Source organism: Peromyscus eremicus, chromosome 15 (genome assembly GCF_949786415.1).
Source record: "Peromyscus eremicus chromosome 15, PerEre_H2_v1, whole genome shotgun sequence".
Classification (NCBI taxonomy): domain Eukaryota; kingdom Metazoa; phylum Chordata; class Mammalia; order Rodentia; family Cricetidae; genus Peromyscus; species Peromyscus eremicus.
The window spans coordinates 66982553-67006501 of record NC_081431.1 but is presented as its reverse complement, the minus strand read 5'-3'; the positions used below and the strand labels follow the sequence as shown (position 1 = coordinate 67006501).

The window sequence follows — 23949 nt, the reverse complement described above, 5'->3', positions numbered from 1 at the left end:
CCACTGTCTACGTTGTGCCTGTTACCCACAAAACCCAAAAGAGGGCACCAGATCTCCTGAACTGGAGTTACAGGCAGTTGTCTACTGAAAGCAGGGTCTTCTGCAAGGGTACAAGTGCTCCTAAGTCCTGAGGCACCCCCCCCCCAGCCTTTATGTCAAGTACTGATTGTTGGGCCAGAAGATGAGACAGTAACTGCTATGGGCAAATGATAACACCAGAGGGCAAGGTTGAGGAAGCAACTCGCTCTCACATTTGTTTTCATGCTCATGAAACTCACTATGCAACTTCTCAGTCATTCTCAGATGAATAATGAAATTCTAAATATTCAGATACACTCTACATAAAAATTAATGTTCAGCCCCCAAGTCTGTCTCTATAGTTTTATTGCAAAAGACCACAAAAGCACTTAAGGGTTTGTAATTTTTACATAGATCCATTCCTAATTCTATGTGTTCTGTGTATTATGGTGTGGTTCCTGACACTGCTGTTTCAAGTGCCTCAAGATTACAATCCATACCATTTGCTATTCTATAAATAACTGGTAAAATCTTCCATTCTACCACACACACACTAGAGACTTAAACAAATCCCACTGTTCTCCAGAAACAGAAATCCTACACTGCATGAAGAAAAACCATCAGAAAGGGTAATTCAATTTTAATTTATTGTCATCACTTTTCTTCATGATCCAGATATTTTAAGATGCAAAGAAAACGAACTTTTCATGATATGTCAGGGACTGGCACTAAAAAAAATTCAGACTGCAAATGAGTTATACAAATGAAAATATCAAATGGAGATCCAGTTATCAAAATGAAAGCACTCAACATATTAAAAGTTCACAATTATTTGTACAGAGCACATAAAAAAGTCAGCTTGCTATTCAACCGCTGTGCTTTTTAAAGAGCTACTGCAGAATTTGAAGAAAATAGACATATTAGTTAACTTATAAAGAGGTCAAAGAGCCCGAAACAAGTAGTAAAAAGAAATTTTGCCTTTATTAGAACGGCATTAGGCCTTAAATATGTCAATTTTGGTAATCACATTATTGTTTTAATAAGAAAGGACTCTACAGAATTGCAATACTGGTCCAACAGTCTTGTCTTTTCTTTTAAAGCAAGAAACAGAATGTGAGTAACCGGAAAGCAGGGCAGACATCGGCTAACCCAGGAGACTAGCTTCTTAGATCCAAAGCGTTTGCAGAGAGAACCGTTGGTGGGCTAGGGAGGGGTGGAGCAGCTCGAGATAACTGGAACCCAGAGTGTGCGGCCAAGTCCCATGAGGCTGCTTGTTGAATTCATCTTTTCCTTGGTCACATTTTTTTCCCTCCAATACTATAGTTTTTCTTTGACTTTTTTTCCTCAAAGTATAAAAAAGTATGAAATATAAACAAGCTCCTGCACTGCCCACTCAGCAGTGCCCAATCAGGCATTACAGAGCTCTCTACACACCCACAGAGCCCAGCACATTGGGTAAGTCAATAATATACAAAATATCAGGGCACAGAAAGAACTAAAACCCATTTCTTTTTTAATACACGTAAGATTCAAATATTCAACCTAAAGGAAAACAATCATCTTGGCTCTCTTCTACATCTGCATGTTGACACACTCATTAAATATTCCTGTATGATCATGTTTGGTTAAAAACCTCAGAACCATCCATTCAGACAAAAACTGGTCATCAGAAAGATTATCTCGTTTCCATCTCCCTAACCCCAATAAACAAGAAGTCAACTTTAGGACATAACTCCAAACACTGGATTGTGACGACAAATGCTAGGTCCAATTTCTTCATAATCCTTTTTGGTGTGGCATACTTGGTAGAACTCAGGCTGTAAACAAAACAAAACAAGATGCATTTTTTAAAAGGTCAAATACTCCTATCTTCCAATGGTCTGTAAAAGATGCTTTAAAACAGGTGTTAACGTATAACATTTATCAGTTTATTCACGGCTTTTGGACAAAGCTTATAACTCTAGAAATCATGACTAAAATCTATGATACATAAATCTGTCAGAAATACAGGGCAGTAACTCACACCCCATACTCCACCCCGACACCTGTCTCTGCTGGGTTCTGACGTGCAGTCTGTTCTGACAGGGCTTTCCCACTTGGTGCCCAGATTCTAAAGGACAGCATGAGCCTAAGGAACCAGGAACCATGTCACACTATAAGCACCTCCGAGGTCGCCCTCCTTGTCCACCTGCTGCATTACTGCATTCTAAAGGGCACGTTACACATGCACCTCAGAAACACAGCGTAACAAGATAACTAAAGTTGAGAAAGAAAACAATTCTTATTTATTTTAAATGGTTTTTATGTCCACTGTTGTAAATCTAGTAATTTATATAAAAACACCTTCATTTTAATAGTCCATGACCTAACATAACAGCACCAATATGTACTAGATTAATGATATTAGAACATGTTCTAAGGTAGCTTTAAAGTTGTTTTGGTCTGGAGAAAGGATTCTAGATTAATTCTCTTTATTCAGTTGCAAGCATTATATTTCCTATGCTATGAAGGCTAATGTTTACCTTGACATTTTTAGATGTTTAAACAGAAATACTAATAACATTCTGGTGAGTATATTTCTACACATTTAAAACAATTTCCCCAATGATAAATGCTAAAACGCAGTAAAATAAGCTCACTCTGAAGTAAATAATGTCTAGTAGGCAAAAGATACAAAGAATATTAAAATTAAATGACTTCCAATTTTATAAATACTATGTGCATACATACAAAAGTTTTTAAGTCCTTATTCTTCTATCTAAAACATGAACATTTATGAGTCAATTTACGCACCGTGGAAGCCAGCATTGACCCTCCAAACCAGACTGCATACCGTTGCATGTGATGTGTAATAACTTGTACATCAATAGGCTTGGGCTGAAAAGTGACACAGTAATGTCATTTCAATGGTAAATTAAAGCAACATTGTATCATTTATGCTTAAATATACATACACAAAAATAATAATTATAAAGTCCAGTGACATGAATTAACTGAGGTTATCTACAGAGTGGAAGTGGAAACTGAGGAAGAAGCAGGATGGACAGCAGGATGGAGAAGACCACACATCACAGTACAGTTATTTCCAGAAGCTTCTCTACTTTATACAGCTCTACAAGACAAGAGTTGAGAGGCTCCAGACACAAATGATAAGCTACACACTTTGTTTTTAACAGCTGAATAATACTCCACTGTGTAAATGTACCATATTTTCTTTCTCCATTCTTCGGTTGAGGGATATGGAAGTTGTTTCCAGTTTCTGGCTATTATGAATAAAGCTGCTATGAACATAGGTGAGCAATTATCTTGCTCTGATCTCACAGTGTGCATACATATACTGAATTATCACACTGTACCCCATCAACATGTATAATTAAATACTAAACATACACTCAAATACATAAAAGGAGACATGCACAGGGCAACACCAGGGCAAACAAAAAAAATTACTAGCTATACTTTTGGCAACGACCTCAGCCACAACTATTTCGAGAAAACAACAATGGAGCTGATACTGTTGGTTCAAAGTCTGATGAAAAACAGGATAGCTACACAGCCTGGAAGGCCCCTCTAAGTCTGTACATGTAGAGGCAAAGTTAACAGCCACACAGAGAAACCTGGCCAAGTGTTCAAGGTTGGTAGGTGGGACAGTTCGAATCATGCATCTGCTGATAAAATGCAGTAAAAGTGACATGATATCGCTTCTGTGATGTGACTGCACCCACCTGGTTGGGAGACCAAACAAACCCAAACCAAGATGAAGTGCAGAAAATAAACAGCCGGGGTTCTTTAACTGTGGCCAGGAAACACTGAGCGACCACTGAGTCCTAGAGGACCTTAATGCGTCGGGCCATCAAGACTGCTCAGTGGGAAAGGCCTTTGTTGTCAATCTGAGTTTGCCCCCAGGACCCACATGGTAAAAGGATAAAACCAACTCATGTAAGTTATTCTCTTATCTCAACATGTGTGAATGCACACGCGCGCGCGCACACGCACGCACGCACCCCCCAAATAAATGTCAAAATTATTTTTTAAAAAAAGGAGTGTATGTTTCTTAACTGGTTCTCCAAACCCAGATTTTAAACTTTTTCTTTAAAAGTTTATTATGGGTTTGTGTGTGTGGACGACATGTGTGTGCCATGGTGCACCTGAGGAGGTCAGAGGCTAACACTGTGGAACTGGTTCTCTCCTTTTCCCTTTCCATGGGCTCCAGGGCTCACACTCAAGTCGCTGGGCTTGTGCAGCAAGCCTCTGTACTGGCAGGCCATCTCACCAGGCCTACTACACAGATTTTAAATCTATGCCCGTGAAACACAAGTCAGCCTTCCCTACAGTGGAGGGTATGTGTGGGGCAGGGAAACTGGTCGGCTGAGGAGGAAAATCAGCATAAAAACCTATTGCATAAGCAGTCTGCCTGGGCTGTGAAGTCAGGCCATTAGTCCACAGGCTCCACAGATCCAAGGGCCACACGACAGACTGCAGGCCGTGAGTGTGCGGACAGGAGCAATGCTCCAGCAGAACACCTGCAGGGCTGGTCTGAATGTTCCTAAGTGAGATGATGTTCTGCTCTGACTACATAACCAAGAGGTCGGCCTTCGATCTTCCCAGCCAAGGGTTGAGAAAACCAACCTTCAATCTACCACCGCTCAGCTCCTCGCTTAACTTCAGCCTGGCATCTACAGTTCTTTTCAAATCTCTTTGCAAACGACGTCCAAAGTCCCTGAACATGGTTGAACCACCAGAGAGGACAATGTTCTGTGTTGGTAAAGAAAACAAAACAATTACGACCTTTATTTTAAAAGGCAAACAATCTAAAGACAAATATACAAGGAATTCAATTGTGAAAATACAGGTTTTAAAATAGGCTATTCAATATTATGAAAAGAAAATTTCAAACTCCATTTTTTTTTTCCTGGCTGTGGCTTAGATTTTTTTCTCTCATTTTTTTTTTTGTTATTATTAAGATATTCTCTATTCACTTTACATACCAGCCACAGACCCCACCCCCACCCCCAACTCCAATTTTTGCTGTCAACACTGACCTTGTAGAGAGGACGCCTGACATCAATGGGGCAGTTCTGAATGACTTCATCTACAACTTCTGAGATAGGCTGAGTAAAATCTGGATTAGCAAACTGAAAGATAAGTAAATTTTACACATGAGCTATGGGACTGTTGTTGATTTAAGTATTACAGTAACAAAAGGTTGAATTACCCAGCTCAAGAGTAAAAGGACCCTGGTCTTAAACAAACTAAAGCTAGCGAGGACAGAAGTCAGGTGATAGTCAGTCAGTTAAAAGAATGTACACACTATACAGAGGAAAGCATGTAAAGCCTGCCTCTATTATGGAACAGCAGGCACCACAGTAAGAACTTCTGTACCCTGCTAAGAGAATACGTACACATCAAAACCACCACCTGGAAAACAATCAGGCGATAGCTAACACAGATTCAGAAGCACATACTGGTGGCTCTGCTCCTTCAAAAGTCCCCAAAGGGAACTCTGATCTGTGTCCTTTATGTAAAACAGAGTCACCACAGTGCAATCGTGTGCTAGAAAGACAACTCAACAATCTAAAGCAGTTACTGCTTTTCTAGAGGACCTGGAATCCGTTCCCAGAATCCACAGGATGGCTCTCAACTCCCCTTTAATTCCAGTTCCAGGGGATCCAATGTCCTCTTCTGACCTCCACAGGTCATTAGGCACACATAGATAAAGTAAAAATGTCTATGAAAAGGTGAAAACAACCACTAGCAGGCCACCAGTAAGGGTGAAATAGATGCCTCCTGCCCTATCATTAGATTCTGCATCTGCAACCTTGCCTGTGTGAACACTGACCTGCAGCCCTCAGGTCAACAGGTAACCTTTATTTCTACACAGAGCAGCAGCACTTTCAATTCAAGTGTGCACAGTCCTGGTTGAAGCTCAACAGCTGATAATTCGTCTTGTTTAGCCATCCCACTGTAAACATGTTCTTTTCATAGCCATTGAGTGTCATTTTTTGTTTTCTGTTTCCTATTAGGGCTGGTGATCTTGCTGTCTAGAAAGGCACAGTGCTGGCGTGTAGTCCACATGTGTCTAGGAAGAAGGCTGGGGTGTGTGTCTTACCAACAAAGCACCAGTTGGGCAGCATCCTTCAGACATGGACAGACAGCAGTATGGATGGCGATTAGTTCAAACAGAAGCACACATAGACCAGGGCTATGTACAGATAGGATGATGACAGAAACCTAACCCCTGTCTTCCCTTAGGAACACTAGTTCAGTCTTCAGTACTTTATAATGTTCTCAAGAACTTCATCAACAGAAGAACAAAGAGTCAGTGATGTACTCATAGGATACATCATAGTCAGAAAAAAGCCATTTCTAACTTGTGATACTCAAAAGCAAACACACACGCCAGGGTTTTACCTGGGAAGTAGACCCCCACACTGCACTACAGGAAAATGGGAAACAAAGCTCAGCTCAGCTGGCTCTAGATGTCATTTAAAGACAAGCTCACACACAGGCAGAGGCAGACTGACTGAAACAAACCAAATTAGAACTTGAAATCTTAAATCTTACTGTCCATGATGACATCTGTGATTACAGACAATCTTTCTTGGCTTCCGACTGCAAGCGCTCTGAAGACCCTTTAGTTCTCAAAGCACTGACCTTTAATGGCCATGGTAATACTTCAACCTCAGAACCTGGCACTGATTCCAGTTAGAAACAACAACAACAACCACCAACCTTGAAATGCCCCAAATCTAGACAGAGAATAACAACAATTTGACAGAAAAATCTTTTTTACTGCATTGATTTCTACAACATCCTCCCACTGTTAAGGCAGAACTAAAGTCTCTTCATTGTCCTTTGTCTTCTTCGCTATTTACCTAAAACAGCGCCCCCCACCCCCACCCCACACCCTGTGCATACACTGCTAACCTTTCCACAGTCTTGTTCACCTTATCTGCCACACTGTAAGCAGAAGGCTAGAACACAGCTGGTCAACCTGCAGCTGGCTCTGTGTCCTCACAGCAGTCACCTGCCTCACTTCTGATTTTACCAGCCTAGAGTTTACAGTAATCTTCCTTTCTACCTTAACCTACTGAATGTTGGGTTTACAGGTATGCAGTCACATCTAGTTTTTAGTTTTTAATTAGGAATGCACAAAAGCAAAACTTTACAATGATGGGGGAATATCTTTCTGTATGCTGTGAATGTGTTGCTCTGATTGGTTGATAAATAAAGCTGTCTGGCCTATGGCAAGGCAGCTTAGAGGCAGGCAGGAAATTCAAAGAAAGAGACAGGAAGAAGGCAGGGAGAGACACCAGGGAGCCGCCCAAAGAGCAACATGTAATGGGATGCAGGTAAAGCCATGAACATGTGGCTATACATAGGTTAACAGTTATGGGCTAATTTAAGATATAAGAGCTAGCTAGCAAAAGGCTTGAACCATGGCCATGCAGTTATAATTAATATAGGCCTCTGTGTGTTTACTTGGGGAAAGAGTGGGAGAGGTTTGTCCCAACCACCAGCAGACTGGGACACAGGAAATCTTCCGACTACATTACAAAACCTTTAAATGTTCCCATACTATACACCACAGAAATTCTAATACAGAAAGAAATGAAGTTTAACTTGGGCTATGTGTTGGAGAACTTCAGGTGCTATTGCACTACAGAATTCCAAATGAAAATCAGAATAGTGGCCCAGTGGTTAAGGGTGTGTGCTGCTCTTGCAGAGGACCTGAGATCAGTTCCTAATACCTGTACTGGGTAGCTCACAACTGCCTGTAACTAGCTCCAGGAAGATCCAACCCTTTGGCCCTGGCAGGCATCTGCATTCAAATATACCAACATGCATCCATAAACATAGTTTAAAAAATATTTGGAGCTGGAGAGATAGCTCAGCAATTAAGGGCACAGGCTGTTCTTCCAGAGGACCTGGGTTCGATTCCCAGCACCCACATACATGGCGGCTCACAACCATCCAAGACACCAGTTCTAGGTGATATAATGCCTTCTTCTGTTCTCAGTGGGCATCAAGCAAGGAAATGGTACATAGACATACATGCAAGCAAAACACCCATATACATAAATAATAAAGTAATTAAGAAAATAAAATCAAATTAATATTCACTAAAGCAGCAAGCAGTGAGTATTTTATAAAGACAAAACATTAAACAGGTTAATAATAAATTACTACAAGTTCCTCAACATTATACTAAACTGAACAGTGGCTCCCCCAAACTAATACTCAGCCCTTCCTTCAGCTTTGTTCTGGCAGTCAGTCCGAGCTCTAACTGTGCCCTGGTCAGCTCTCAGCAGCACAAAGATGAGAATGTTCTAAGGGGTTATTAAAGGAGGATTATTTAGGTGAACTGAACATCCCAAATAAATTCAACATCCCATATATTTCTTACACTTAGAAATATATTCAAAATTTAAAGTATAAAATGGCTTACAATTTTTTCTTAAAAAAATTCAAAGTGCCAAGTGCATTCCTTCTAAAAGAAACCAGTTCTTTCTGATATTTGTAGTGAATGTAGCCGCTTAAAAATAAACTTTCAAAAGGATGTCTGTATTAAAGACCTCCCACAAGGCTCAGGCATTTACAGGAGAAGGAAGAGACCCGAAAGATCGTAGGAGCCAGAGGTGTGAGTAACTCCAAGGACAGTGTCCTCCAGACACAACAAGAGTGACACACACACAAACCCAGACTCTCAGAGGCTCACATTAGACAAAACTGCAGCACTGAGAAGAGTAACTGGACACACTTCCACCCTTTGTAAGAAACTACTCACAACTGATCCTGCTGGGAGAATCAGTTTTTGCCCACAGAGAGCCTCCACCACAATCCAGGGCAGCCCACACCCAGGAGGTCAACAGAAAACTGACTTCAGACTTCGTGTTTTATTGTGCACTTTTTATCTTACTGCTTTTTTTTTTTTTTTTTTTTTTTTTTTAAGAGAGAGAGCCTGCTCCAGGATAAGGTTGGGTAGGGAGGGAGCTTGGGAGAGGATCTGGAAAAGTTTGGGAAGGGAAAAGAATTATGATCAAAATATATTGTATGAATAAAAATTTTAATATAGACCAACAATAAATTTTCTTGGATCTTTCATATATTGTATCTTAGTGTTCAAATCTTGGATAGGTTAAATACTCAAACATTCATCTAGTCTGAATTTAAAAAAAGAATGAATACTTCCAATGACAGGGAAAGGGGAACACAGAAGTATCTATAAGGAACCTCAAAATTCACTGGGGAAGTGACGCACTTCCTACAACACACACACAGCAAGTTCCATTCTGGGAAATTATGGTCAATTAACCAAATACACTTCCCTAATCTTCTCTTCCCAAACTAACACCACCAGTACAGAGAATTTTTAAAAGCAAAAATGAAAACACCACAGAGACAACACAAAGACAAGGCCGTGCAGCATCTCCCCTATACTTAAGTCACCAATGACACCAAACAAGAATGAAGTGGTTTGATAATAATGGCCCTTTCCCATTAACTACAGAGGGGAGCTTAGAAATTGAGGTAGGAGGAGGCAAGGACACACAGTCGCATAGTCAACCCCCGTTCTCTCCATAGGAGTCCACCAAATGCTTTTTCCTCATCAAGACTTCTGCTTAATCTATTCTTAAGAATAGAATATTCTTCAGAAAACAGCTTCCTGAGCTATTTTTGTCCTACCTAAAAGTAACGAAAGCACGCAGGGGTATCAAAGTCCCTTAAATGAACCTCGCAGACTACTAATCACTTCCTTCATTCCTCCCTTTTTCCCATGTCTGCGAACCTTTACCCACCATGCAGGAGCCCTTCTGAGACATAACAAGGTTTCATCTCCTCTGCTTTATCAGTAAGTCTAGGAACAAATGATCTTTACCTGACAAAAACTGGACAGTATGAATGAATAAGACACAGGCCACAAGGCAAGGTATCCAACACAAGAGAAAAAAGAAGAAGCAATGGGACCCTCCAGACTGAAAGAGAAGGATTAGGACTCTATAGAAAGTCTAGAAAGGTCCATAATCCACAAATTTTAATTCACAAATAAATTATGCATTTACATATCCTGAGAAGAGACAATTTCCTGATAATCACTTTTAAAGTGAACAAATGAGCTGTTAATGACCAAATGGTAACCAGCACAGGATAGGAGATGGTCACAGGGCATGCACAGGGCTCAAGCAGACAGAAGCGCTGTGACTAACTCAAGTGTCAGAGTATCGGGGTACAGAGAGAACACAGGGACAACAGGGAGAGAAGAGGCAGTTATCTTCCATAGCTCCAAGTCAATACAAAATAAACTAGGATATCAAGGCTGCAAAACCCTCGAACTCACATGTTCTGTTGTTGGCTTTGCTTTCCTTTGGGGCGGGGGGAGGTCTCACTGTGGAGTCCAAGACAGCCTCAAACTCTACTCTCTTGCCTTAGCTTCTAGAGGGATGAGATTCTACAAATGTAGCACCATACACAGCTAAGGAAAGGTGGACACAGACTCATCTGTTCTGACCGCACTACTTATTCTGACTGCAACTCCACACTTCGCTTCAAAGATCTAAGTTACTCAAGTTATAGGTTCTTCATATTCTTATCCTTCTCACATCTAAGCCAAATTGCTACATCGTAAGACCTCCATTCTCCTTCATCTCCTTTCTCCATGACACAGACATTTACCTGAAACACTGCAATAAGCTTACATGCTTCCAACCTGTTCCCCTCATTGTTCTGACCAAAAACCACCTTTTTTTATTGTACACAAATCTGTCGTTTCCACGTTAGATATCCAGACTATGATGTAAGATAAAGAGCCCCCCAACCACTGGGCTGACACCATTTGTCACTCCCCCGAGAAGTTTCCCTGGCTCTCCCAAGCAGACTTATGATCTCTGCTTCTATCCCTCAACACACATGCCCATCTGTGAAAGCAACTACCCTTGTTTAACTGCCTTTCTTACTCTCTAAACTCAAAAAGAGTAAGATTAAATAATCTTTCAGCTTTCAATATCCAATTCTTAATCTGAGACCATGAAAGTAATTGCCAATAATAAGTGGAAAAAAAAAAGCAATTATCAAAAATAACTGTTCTTGATGCTATAAAAGCACAGTAGGCATTGAATATTAAAATTCTAATGGAGCTAAATTCCTAATACCAAGTTACCAGAAGGCTTTGCTATTATTTTAGACTATCAAAAACACCCATTTGTTGTTTTAAGACCATCTTTATGTCCTTAGATCCCACAGGTCAGAGACAATGCTCCAGCTGGGCCAGTAACTGCAGTCTGCACACAGTCATTTTATACTAGGTGCAGGCTTTGCGGAGTCTTCCCCACGGTTTCAGTCGTTACAAACTGGAAAGGTTACCCTCTTCCCTGATCTTCCATGAGCCAAAGACTGAAGAGGTAGGATAACAGATAAGGCTGCTTTAACAGGAGCTGCTTCTCAGGGGTAGGGTGTGCTGCTTTAGGACACTAAAGAAAGTTTCTGAGATTGATTCTCTCTCAATTTCTTTGACTTTCTGCTGCATATTTCAAAGCAACCCCAGTTAAAAACAAACAAAACCATCAAATACCAAGCGTTACCTCTGGGTGGAAGAAGATCTCCGGTCCCAGGAATCTCTCGTAGCCAACGTCAATGGAGAACTCTTTCTTAGAGATGGCGTTGACTCCGGTGTACTGTTTGATCCACTTAGAGCCGTCCGTGTCATACTTGTTAAACTCTTTCACTAAATCTGGGCAGACATAGCTATAGCGTTCCTTAAGAGCAAATACAGAAACAAAAGTAATTTTTCCCTTGTTTTAGCTAATGTTAAGAAAAAGAAGATAGTGCATAGTATATCAATCAAACAGAATTAAATGAAAAACATTTTTATTAAATTTAATTAGGTAATTTTGATAGGTGAAAATTTAATGTTAGAATATCATATTGTGTAGTACAAATGAATGGCTCATCCATACATAGTTTCTGACTCCATTAACACAACTAAAATATGAAAGACTAACTTGGTCTTAACTATTTTAATGCTACTTTATGAAAACATTCATTAAAGTCTTCACCATCTACTATGTCCATAACAGAATAGAATGTTCTAGAAAAGAAAAGTGAAAAAGCACACACAAACAAAAAAGAATAGCTATACCTACACAAATTAACATAGGTCTTTTATGCCTAAGTGGAACAAAACTAATTCTTATCAAGGTAATGAATAAAGAAAGAAATATAAAAATATAAGCTACTCTGCTATTATCTGCAAAACTGAATTAACACGTGATTATCTGTGACTGTGTCCCACTGCTTCTATCCCTCTGGCAATTTTTAAATAACATACACAATTTCCTATAATTTTGCACATCAAGGACTCTTCCTCCCAAGGTAGCTGAAAATATTATCACAAATAACAAAAAGATATAAAAAGCCTATCATGGAGGGGGGAGGCGGGGGGGGGGGGGGGGAGGAGGGGAAAGCCTATCATGATGTGGCACTGTGGTAACGCACACCTTTAATCCCAGCACTGGGGAGGCAGAGGCAGGGGTATCTTCTGTGAGTTAGAGGCCAGCCAGAGCTATATAGTGAGACCCTGTCTCAATCCCTCCACAAAGGAAAGACTCCTAGGAAAAAAGAACAAGTTCATTATCTTACACATCTCTCCATGAAGGTGGGAATTTCATGAAGAGATTTTTTAAAAGACCTTCAGCCCAAGCAATCTTCCCTGAAATAAATTTAAATTCCTAGCAGATTTTCCTTTGCTTCCTTCGTTTTAATGCTATAGATTTCCCAAAGTTGAAAATAATAGTGTTTATATTATTCTTTTTTTTCTCTCCATATTTAGTAGTTTGGGTTGTCTGACAGTTTCTCTCTGTGTATCACTGGCTGTCTTAGAACTTGCTATGTAGACCAGGTAGTCCTCCAGCTCACGGAGCTCTATCTGCCTCTGCCTCCCAAGTACCAGGATTAAAGGTGTGTGCCACCATGCACGGCTCTACATATTTAGTTTTCAGGTTACCAACTTGAGAAAAAGTTTGGAAACCATTTTGTAGTTTCTTTATTACACAGGAAGTAGTCAAAGCATCTCTATAACTAAGCTTGAAAGAACAAAGATGCCTCCACAAATGTCATACAAAGAGATGCAAATAAATGGAGTTACTTTTGCAAAGGCAGTTTTATATATTCAAACATGAGAACTACAGAAATTTTTGGTTTTGTGGATAAATGACAAACTCAAAAGCATGCCAAAGTAGGGAAAATATTTTGATTGCCTGCATCAAAGACTGATAAATAATAAACAATGCATATAGTCAAAAACCTAATCAAGAACCTCATATACCCATCACAGTGTCTGTCCATGTTCCACATCACTTGAGTAACACACTGCATCTACACTTACAGAGCTCAACAAGCCAATTACATCCAGTTTTAATAACAGAAAACTATTAGGATTAAAATAAAGACTTCAGCCATGCAGTAGTGGTGTATGCTTTTAATCCCAGCACTCGGGAGGCAGAGGCAGGCGGATTTCTGGGAGTTCAAGGCCAGCCTGGTCTACAGAGTGAGTTCCAGGACAGCCGGGCTACACAGAAAAACCTTGTCTCAAAAACAAAAAATAAAATAAAGTAAACAAATAAATAAATACTTCAGAATAAACTGAGATGTAATGATTTCTGGGTAAAATAAATCTTACTTTTAATAAAAGGAACAATCACAAAAATCTATGTTTAAATGCTCTCAGTATGAACATGGAGAGAATACACAAAGGGCTTTGTGAGAAGTACAGAGAAAACAACATAGAGGGGTCACTTGGACTGGCTCAGAGAATTCTTTGCCCCCACCAGTTAAGCACGTGACTAATTTCCAGCTGAATCATGCTGATGGAGCTTACCTTCACTGCTTTGGCAGTTTCCAGGGACTGTTCTGGGGGGATTCCTACTTCTCGGTCTCGCAGCAGTTGCTGAATAAAGTATGTTATATCTCTTCCCGCGATTGGAATGTGTTTGATACAGCTGCCGATGACATACCCTTCAGCCTGCAGGCAAGGGGACAGGGTCAGCTTGACTTGGGTGTTCTCAGCGGTGTAAGGGTGGCTTAGTGGGGAACGCACTTGCTTCCAAGCCTGAAAACCTGAGTTCAATCCCTATAACCCACATAAAGGGGGAAGGAGAACCAACTCCACTCACACCCCCTGGCACAAGCATGCCCTACCCCACTCCCATATAATAGTTTTAAATTATATTTCTGAAAATTAATTGATCAAAATATATTAAGATCTATTTCTCAGCCAGATGTGGCAAGCATGCCTAAAATCCCAGCATCTGAAAGGCTGGGGCAGGATTCAGGGTGTCTTCCTCAAGACAGTGTCTCTGACTGAACCAGAACCTTGCTGTTTTCAGCTAGGCCACTGAGTTCTTGAGACTACCTGTCTCTGCTTCCCACTGCTGTGATTACGCACGTTCAGTTCTGTCCTGCTTCCTATGCAGGTGCTAGGGACCTGAATGTAGTCTCCATCCTTCCAGTACAAACACTCTTCCCAAGTCATCCCCACACCCACAACTATTTTAGATATACCACTAAGAAAGAAAAGGCGCTATTGAGTAAGTTACACAAAGCTATTAAATTCTAGGCACATCCTAATAAGATACTGAAGATACTCAAAGTAAACAAAAGGGGATATATCCACACAGTGAATGTGGAGGCCCACAGAGGTTTCCTAGTGAGATCTGAGCTTGCTTTACCCAGCAGAGCTGCATTAGAGGATTGCTTGACCACGTGTGTGGTTACCAGGTGTTTGGAAGGGTCTGCACTTGGATGTGCGCTATGCTTTGATCTAGCAAGAGGAGGTCTACTGCCCTGCCGCTTGGCATTCCTTTAAACAGCCCTTTAGAAGACAAAGAGGGTCCTGCGGTGGATAAGAATCCAGGCCCTCCTGAGCTATCCGGTGTTTCTAACTGTCTCTCTCCCTTCTATCCTTCTATCTAAATATTTCTCACTTCTCCCTCCTCAGGAGTACCCTGGGGTAAAAGTAGGAGCGGGTCTCCCACAAGTGAAATATGACTTAGCAACATAAAGAAATGAAGTAGTACACACGCTATACATGGATGATCTTGAAAACATTCATCTAAATGAACAAAGCCTGTCATAGAGACCTGAATATGTAATTCCACTTCTATGAAGTTGCTGGCCAGGCCAACTATTCACCCAGAAAACCCGGGGTTGGCAGGTGTAATGTGCACCACACCCGGAAGCTGTCATGTGCTATCTGAGCTCAGAAAACTCGCCCTCCTGTGTGCTTTCATCTTGCTCTGTCGAGGCCCAAGGTGCCAGCTAAGATTCTCAGCACAGATTATTCTGCCACTTTCCTAGGTCTTTAAGTGAAGATCAAATCTGAAGTTGATCACGCCATACTGTGTGAGGTCCACTGTCCTCAGCTCTGTGACCTTCATCAGTTACAAACCTAACTGTGACTTTGGGGCACAGAATGACAGGGAGCTGGCTTTGTCTCCTTCCAGAACTGTTGATGCTCTTACGATCCTTAAGATCCTCAAGAGGCCCGTGATGGTGGTTCAGGAAGACGGCACAAAGAGTTAGTTTCTCAGTCTTATAAAGGAAGGTGTCATTAATTCCTATCATTTACTTCTAGGTGTACTATTTCACATTCTCTTAACAATTCTTCTGTCCTTACCACAGGAATGACATGAGTGACTCCATCTCCACTGTCTATTACTGTACCCGTCAGTGTCCTCTCTCCTACTTGTCTTGAGGTCCAGGATGCAGCTAAGGCAAGAACAGCCTAGAAAAAAAATAAGAGAGACAAAAATAAACCGTTAAAGAATCACTAGGGATGCAAGTCTCTAGAAGTAACCTATAATGACACTGCATACATTCCACAGTTCACTGAGAGATGTTCGTGGTCTTTTATTACATCAGGCCACTTAGAAAGTTCAGTTTATGAGGATCTCTCTTCCTAGACACAATCAACAGGGACACGTACCATATGCAGCACTACATTGCCCAAACTTAAACGTATCATTACTCAGACTGGCACAAAGTACCAAGGTCTCCAATCAGCATAAGCCAGCAAGCATTACTCTGAAGAACTCAGACTCCAAGTTCCTAAATGCAATCTGCAGTTAGCACGGTACAAGTACCTATCTGCAAACACCACACATACTTCAGACACCCTGGTTAACTAGACAATCAACGACACATAACACCATTTTTTCCTACCAAGAATCCCGTCATGGCCAATAGAAAACAACTCTTTCCTAAAATAAAAAATGTTCTTGTAAACTAAGAACATCATTTTTAAAAAGCTAACTTCTTACAATCAAAATATGTGAGTAGGAACTAAACACAACACTAACTTTGCTCACTTGCAATGTAACACCAGGTATTTAGTCCACCACCCTCCTTTGCTTTAAACTCACAACGATAATCTAGCTTAAGACTCCTGAGACTTCAGCCATGAGCCACCACACCTGCCTCACCACCCTAATCTAACAAAAAATCATTGCAGTAATACAATGACTGCTCATCACCACCCAATATTTCTAAAGGTTTTACACTGAAATTTTTCATGTAGTGTTAAGAAAGAAAGAAACAAAGCTGTTTGAGACTTAATTTTGAAATATCCTTTTTAGGTAAAGTTCAAATCTATCATTTACAGTTAGAAACTGTCTTGTGATCATTTCCACATGTCTTCTATAAACAATTAGGATCCCAAACTAGAATATGTATGTATTAATATACTGGGTTACTATGTACATCAATCAAAAGGAACAGATGTTCCTAGGGAATGAAAAGCCCTGAGGAAACTGGACAAAGGCAGCACTAAGGAGCCTACGGCACAAGCATCTCTTCAAGTCCAATGCCAGCCTGGGCTACACTGCAAGACCACAGACTCAAAGAATCCCACCAAACAAACCGTCAGAAGTCAGGCATGAGAGAACATGCATGTAATCCATCATTGAAGCAGGAGGACCACAAGTTCAAGACCAGCCTAAATTACTAAATAAGACCCTGTAGACTGACTGGATGAATGGATAGACATAGATGGGTGGGGAAAAAAGGAAGGAAGGGAGGGAGACAGAGAGGGATTTTTTTTTTTTTCCTGTCTATAAATATTACCTCCCTTTCCTAATTGTTTCTAAATTATCAGCTCAGGAGACTATGGTACAATGTGAATTATGGTAAAGCTTTCTGGGAAAAGAGAGACACATGGCTAGGAGTAAATTAAGCCTGGATAAAATGTAAATGCCAAGCTTAAATAAGTATGTCACTTACCTGCACAGCAATGTACAAGCCTGGAACATTGAAGGACTCGAACATTATTTCAGCAGTATATTCCCTGTTTTCTGGAGTATTCAGTGGAGGTTCAGTCTATTGAATTGAATATTTTAAAAAGACAACAATGTGAGACCATTTTGGAACTTTTAATTTCTCAAGGGAAAATAATTTATAAAGTAATTTAAAAGGCACGAAATTCAGACACAAAGACTACAGGAAAACTATAGAGCATTAAAGCAGACCTACACATACACACATGAAAATACTATGTTCTCTCCGTGTCCGTACGCTCCTTCTACTTTTGCTTTGGATCTTTTTTTCCTGTTTGTTTTGTCCCATGCTGACTTATTTTATTTTTTAGAAACCTGTTTATATTCTAATGAGATAGAAAAGAAATGGTGTGGATTTGAGTGGGGAAGTCAGGAAGATTTGTGAAGCATGAGGGAGGGGAACCGTAATTAGAACAGAGTGTATTGGAGAAAATTATTTTCAACTAAAAAAACCTGGTGTTTAATATCATTACAAGTCACCCAAAACTGAAAACTGAAACTAAGTCAGGATGCCTGTATACTCACCAAGACTAAAGTTAAAAAGATTAACACACTCAATGCAGGCTGGAATGCAATAGCAACCCAATTATGTGTGTTATATGAAGAGTAGCCCTAGGCCAGAGTTCTAAACCAGCTAAGTGTCTGTCCTGCAGCAGAGCAAGTCCACAAAAGAGATGAAAATAAATATTTAAAGAGACAAAAATGTTCAAACAGCCAGACTGTCATAGTCGAAAACATTAAACTGTATGACACAAGTTCTACTATAGCACATCTTATATGACTTCCTTTATGTAAAACTCAAATATAGGTGAAATTAATCTCATTTGTAAAAAAAAAAAAAAAAATTAAAACGAATGAAACAGTGGTTTGGAGGGCATGGAGGGAATGGAGAGCATAAATTAACTAGAAAAGGCATTGATAATATGTTACTTATATTGCTACTTACACAACTGTCAAAACCAACAAGGAGCCAACCATCTATTTCTGAATACTACTTCACAGGGACACACCTGTAAGCATTTACTGCATTAAGTATGTCTGTGGCTATTTTCACTCTACAGTAGGGCTGAATAGCTGTGACAGAACCCATTATGCTCTCATTTGGTCTCTTCAGTGTCTATACAGACTACAAAGGCAAATTCATTCATTCATTCTATCTATCTATCTATCTATCTCTATCTGGTCCTTTTTCTTTTGCTAAGGCTGGTCAAAATTCATAAAATGGTTCAGATTTGTGATTTTATAATACACAAATTTTATATGAAAAAGAATAACCATAAATAATAAACTGTTTAATGATGGACATACTGTTTAAGTATGAAATGATTCTCATCTAAATGAAGCTTATTTTGATGTGATTCAAAAACAAAGCAAACTAACAGATGTATGTCAAAGCAATTTGCTAAATATCTACTTATACTGAAATGTTAATCACTGAACTTAGGTTGTAGGTATATAGGTGTCCATAAGAATGTTCTTTCAACTTTCCATACAGTCCAGCTACAAATAGTATTCACAAAGCACCATAATTAAACACTGACTATTGGATTAGCAAAAACTCATGTCCAAGTATAAAGACACAAAAGGCAACCATTTTCTGTTATAAATAGATAAAACGGAGAAAAAGGAAACATATTCATTTATTCTACTAGAAAGTTAGTAGTAGTTATCAAATAGTTTTAAAAACAGTAAGAGGGGCTAGAGGGATGACTCAGTAGTTAAGAGCATTTATTGATCTTGCAGAGGACCCAGGCTCAGTTCCCAGCACCCACATGGAAGCTCACAATCCTCTGTAACTTCAGTTCCAGTGGACCTGATGTCTTCTTCTGGCCTCTAAAGGCAGGCACACAATATATGCACATCCAGGCAAAGTAATCACACAGGAAAATAAAATAAATATTTAAAACAATTTTAAAAACCAAGAAACATTGTTTAAAAAAGCATTTGCTTTTAAAGCTATGAACACAAATTACTTTAATTTTTTAAAAGTTCAGATATTAAATGACAGTGTACTTTTACTGTTAAAAATAACCAATGAGCCAGGTAATGGTGACTCGAGCCTTTAATCCCAGCACTCGGGAGGCAGAGGCAGGTGATCTCTGAGTTTGAGGCCAGCCTGGTCTACAGAGTGAGTTCCAGGACAGCCAGGGCCACACAGAGAAACCCTGTCTTAAAAAAAAAAAAAAGAAAAAAAGAAAAAAAAAAAAGAAAGAAAAAAAGAAAAACCAACAAGGTGGTGACCTGACCTTTACCAAGGAGATACTATAGACTTAATATTAGTATTAGAAAAGCAAAGTACCACGTTTACTTTTCGAAAGAGAGATCACCTGCTTTGCACCTTGCTCCTGGAGGAACTATGACAGCCGCGGTAAACTGGCAGTTGCAGACTTGTGCGCTCAACCCTTCACTGCCAGCTGACCAGCTCCTTAAGAGGAGACTGGATCACGAGGGCTTTGACCCCACTAACTCATTTATCCACTGACTAATTAGATGAATGAACTGTGAAGAGGTGGGGTCTGGCTAGAGTCAGTCACCAGGGTCCAGACATGGTCTTGTATCTGCCTCCCTTACCCCGAGGTCCAGCCCTTTGCTCCATCACTTCCCACAGAGATGCTCTGTTTTACAGGCACAGGCCCGGGAGCAATGCAGCCAAACTGTGGATGTAAGCCTCAGAAACTATGAGCTGAAAACTTTCCTCCCTTAGATTATTTTGCCAGTGCCAAACAAACAAACAAAACGATTATTTACCGGTCACATCTTAATGATTACATATTAATTATCAAAAGCATTTGTGATTACACTTTAGTGTTTGACATTGCTACTTCTCCACAGTCTGCAGCCAGATGGTCTTAAGGATGACACAGTTTTATATAACAAAGTCTTTCAGATATGACAACTTAAAAAATGATCAAATACACTTGCTAATGATACCAGAGATCATTAAAATGTTCTTCACAATTTTTCCAATAGGCTAGGCATCGGGACATATGCCTGTTAACCCAGCATTTAGGAGGGTAAGGCAGAATGATCCTGGATAGAAAGCCATCCTGGGCTTACAAATCCAATCTCAAAAAAGGGGGAGTCCCCAATAAATCATAATGTGTACTTACCAAAAGAAAGTAATGGTCTTCAGGTTCTGCCCTTAAATATTTAAAAATCACTTGCTCCATAAACCTTTCCATCAAGTCCCAATCTTCAACTATACCATGGCGGATTGGCCACTAGTAAAACAAAATTCACAATTAAGTCTTAATAATGTCAAGAAAACAGACCTATAAATACAAACTAGAGCCTATGAGCTCATTAGTAGATACTAGAAAAAGGTGTATTTCTTTAGGTGTGATGTTGCCACAGGTTATCCTTAGGCTATACATGCTTAAGTAGAAATATACATACTTAGAGAAATGAAATTACTTTTAGAGTGGACATTCAGGGGGTTAAAAATATAAGATGAAGCCGGGCGGTGGTGGCGCACGCCTTTAATCCCAGCACTCGGGAGGCAGAGCCAGGCGGATCTCTATGAGTTCGAGGCCAGCCTGGTCTACCAAGTGAGTCCCAGGAAAGGCGCAAAGCTACATGGAGAAACCCTGTCTCAAAAAAAAGAAAAAAAATATAAGATGAATATGTCAAAAATGTTAAACTTTATCCTAATATCCTTAGTCTTCAATAATTAGCTCATTAACTAATACCTGTTGTATATCTAACATATAATACACACTTGGTAACTGGATATGGTGGTACACATTTGTCACTTTAGCTACTGAGGGGCTGAAGCTGGAGGACTGTTGTAGAATATTAATAAGGTATGTTCCTTTTGTTTATGTTGCATTTGTTTAACTCTGTGAAGCTGTGATACTTTGCCTGTCTAAAACATCTGATGGTCTGTCTAATAAAGAACTGAAAGGCCAATAGTGAGGTGAGAGAAATAAGTGGGGCTGGCAGGGGGAGAAAAACAAAAGAAGAAATCTGGGAGGAGGGGAAGAAAAAGCCAGAGAACGAGGAGAGGAGGATGCTAGGGGCCAGCCGGCCGGCCGGCCAGCCAGCCAGCCAGTCACGGAGTGAGAGTGAAAAGTAAGATTACAGAAGTAAGAGAAAGGTAACAAGTCCAGAGGCAAAAGGTAGATGGGATAATTTAAAGTTAAGAAAAGCTGGCAAGAAACAAGCTAAGCTAAGGCCAGGCATTTACAATTAAGAATAAGCCTCTGTGTGTGATTTATTTGGGAGCTGGGTGGCGGCCCCCCTAAAAGCGTAAAAACAACCAACAACATTTTGGTGTTCCAATGTGGAGCTAGAGTAAAAGAAAATCCAACAACAGAGGACTGCTTGAGCTCACAAGTTTGAGAGTACTCTAAGCAACAATGAGATATCACCTCAAAATAATTATAATAACAAATCAGTAAATAAAACATTGTTAAATATACGATAGCTAGAATAATAAATAAGTACATATAATTTAATTTGGGGGACTATCCAGGTTTATATTGAACCCGGGCAACCCATGAGTGTGTCTACAAGCTTTTAAATTTCACAAGCATACACAGGTTACACACCACATCAAGTGCTAGCCTACAGGTAATTTTCAACATCAGAGTGTGTCACACTCCCTCATGACAATGTTTCTTTTGTAAAGTTGGTTGCCAGCTGTTACTATGATAACAAACAAGTATACAAAACAAAATTCACTTTTAAAGCAAGAAACAGAAGTAGCAATGTCCAATCCATTCCACTGTAAGACAGCTGCTCAAAGCCTATCACTATCAGGCAAAGCATACCAATGGGAACTGTTAATCATGAAGTAAAGATAACTTCCTTTCAACTTAAGTTGCCTTTTTTATGTGGCTACTATAATGCTTAAACCTTGCCAGTTAATTAATAAACAACTGTTGTGGAATATTATAACTAGGCCAAGATGTGTTACATTTGTTAATGCTGCAGAATATTCCTTTAACTGTGTAAAGGTGTATTAAATCATCTGTTTATAGAGTATTTGTTTAATTATGTAAAGATGTGTTGCTGTTTCACCTTGCCTGCCTAAGGCACTTGTCTGCTCTAGTAAAAAGGTAAATGGCCAATAGGTAGACAGGAAAGGGATAGGCAGGGCTGGTGGGTAGAGAGAATAAGTAGAAGGAGAAATCTAGTCTTGAGAGAGAAGCAGCGAGGGGAGAATGAGGGGGAGACACCCAAGGCCAGCCAGGCAGCCGCCAGGCAGCAGACACATAGTAGAACATACAGAAAGAATCTCCAAGGCAAAAGGGAGATGAAGAGAAACATATTAAATTAAAGAAAAAAAGCTAGCCAGAAAAGAGCATAAGCTAAGACCGAGCATTCATAACTAATAATCTAAGTCTCCATGGCATGATCTGGGAGCTGGTCGGTGGTCCAAAAACGAAAAAGCCTGCTACAAACAACTGTCACATAAATTCTTTTTCAAAATCTAGGTGGCACTTTGAAAATGTTACAGAATATAAAAAGCACCAAGAAAGCTCCTGAATCTCTCACGGATTACCTTGCACACATTCAATACCTAAGTATCAATGAGATAACCCTGTGTTGGTCCTGAGTACCCTTGGTCTCAATACTTTATAAGGCATGTTACTGTTATTTGAAAAGAACTTCCCTTGTCTGGGCCATCTACACTAACCACTCTGCTCATCTAAACACTCCACAGATCACTTTTCAATGTGCTGACTACACTGACCTCACCTTTCCCAAGGCACTCTTTTCCCTGAGCAGCAGGTGATGCCCAGTATACTCCACAGAAAAAGAAGACATCAAGAGAGGAACTGAATCTCCTTCACCAAATCTGTAAACTTCTATAATGTTAGCAATACTCCCTGCCATTATGTATACATGATTATCTGTCTGTGTGTTATGCACATATAAATGCAGGTGCCTGAGAGTCCAGAAGAGAGGGGGGTCTTCTCCCTTGAGGTGGAGTGACAGGCAGTAGTGAGCAGAAGGCCTTATGCAAGAACATTATGCACTCGTAATCACTGACCCAGCTCTCAAGCTCCCACCCTATCTAATTAATCATCAGAGTACATTCCTCCAGCTTTCTCTAAGACCTTGTTCTATGCCCCTTCTTTCAGTTTCCTGAGCAGAATTTAGCATTAAACATCTCTTCCATCTTAATTCTGCAACTTATCCTTTCATCTCTCTCTCCCATCACAGCCTAACCTCATGAAATAGTACCCCCACTGTTACTCTTTCCTGATCTACCATTCACAAAGCTACATTCATCCAGCTTTACTATACTTGTACCTCCACAGACATCTTATTTGATATCCCATGCTGTTTATCTCTGTCCCTCTCCAGTCAAGCCTAATTAGTACACCTCTCAGGCTTCTCTCCTGCTACACACTCCCCTAGGTAACAGTATTCACCTCCCAAAGTAACTGATACCTCCCTTATCTCTGTCCTTATCCATGTATTTTCTGAGCTCCAAAGCCCACACACCAGACTGTCTGGCAGTATGTGAGCAGCCTCACAGGTACTTAAAATATACTATATTTGAAATTAAGCTTATTCTCTCCTCTATATACCACCCCACTGTTTCTACTTTAATGCCCTTTATTTCAGGAGTAACTAAGAATACCCTTAACTACCT

General features: G+C 40.1%; 1 protein-coding gene across 3 annotated transcripts in view; it reads right to left on the bottom strand.

The window, feature by feature from the left end:
- Positions 1 to 643: 643 nt before the first annotated feature.
- The window catches only part of Actr3 (actin related protein 3), a 46244-nt gene continuing 22938 nt past the window's right edge, over positions 644 to 23949 (bottom strand). For all 3 annotated transcript variants that reach the window (XM_059280324.1, XM_059280325.1, XM_059280326.1), the window contains 9 exons: positions 20453 to 20563; positions 17290 to 17385; positions 15689 to 15796; positions 13892 to 14035; positions 11598 to 11771; positions 5061 to 5153; positions 4648 to 4773; positions 2812 to 2895; positions 644 to 1835 (listed from right to left, as the gene is read on the bottom strand). In XM_059280324.1, coding sequence (XP_059136307.1) covers positions 1740 to 1835; positions 2812 to 2895; positions 4648 to 4773; positions 5061 to 5153; positions 11598 to 11771; positions 13892 to 14035; positions 15689 to 15796; positions 17290 to 17385; positions 20453 to 20563 — 1032 coding nt within the window. In that variant the 3' untranslated portion in view covers positions 644 to 1739. The remainder of the gene's footprint in view (positions 1836 to 2811; positions 2896 to 4647; positions 4774 to 5060; positions 5154 to 11597; positions 11772 to 13891; positions 14036 to 15688; positions 15797 to 17289; positions 17386 to 20452; positions 20564 to 23949) is intronic.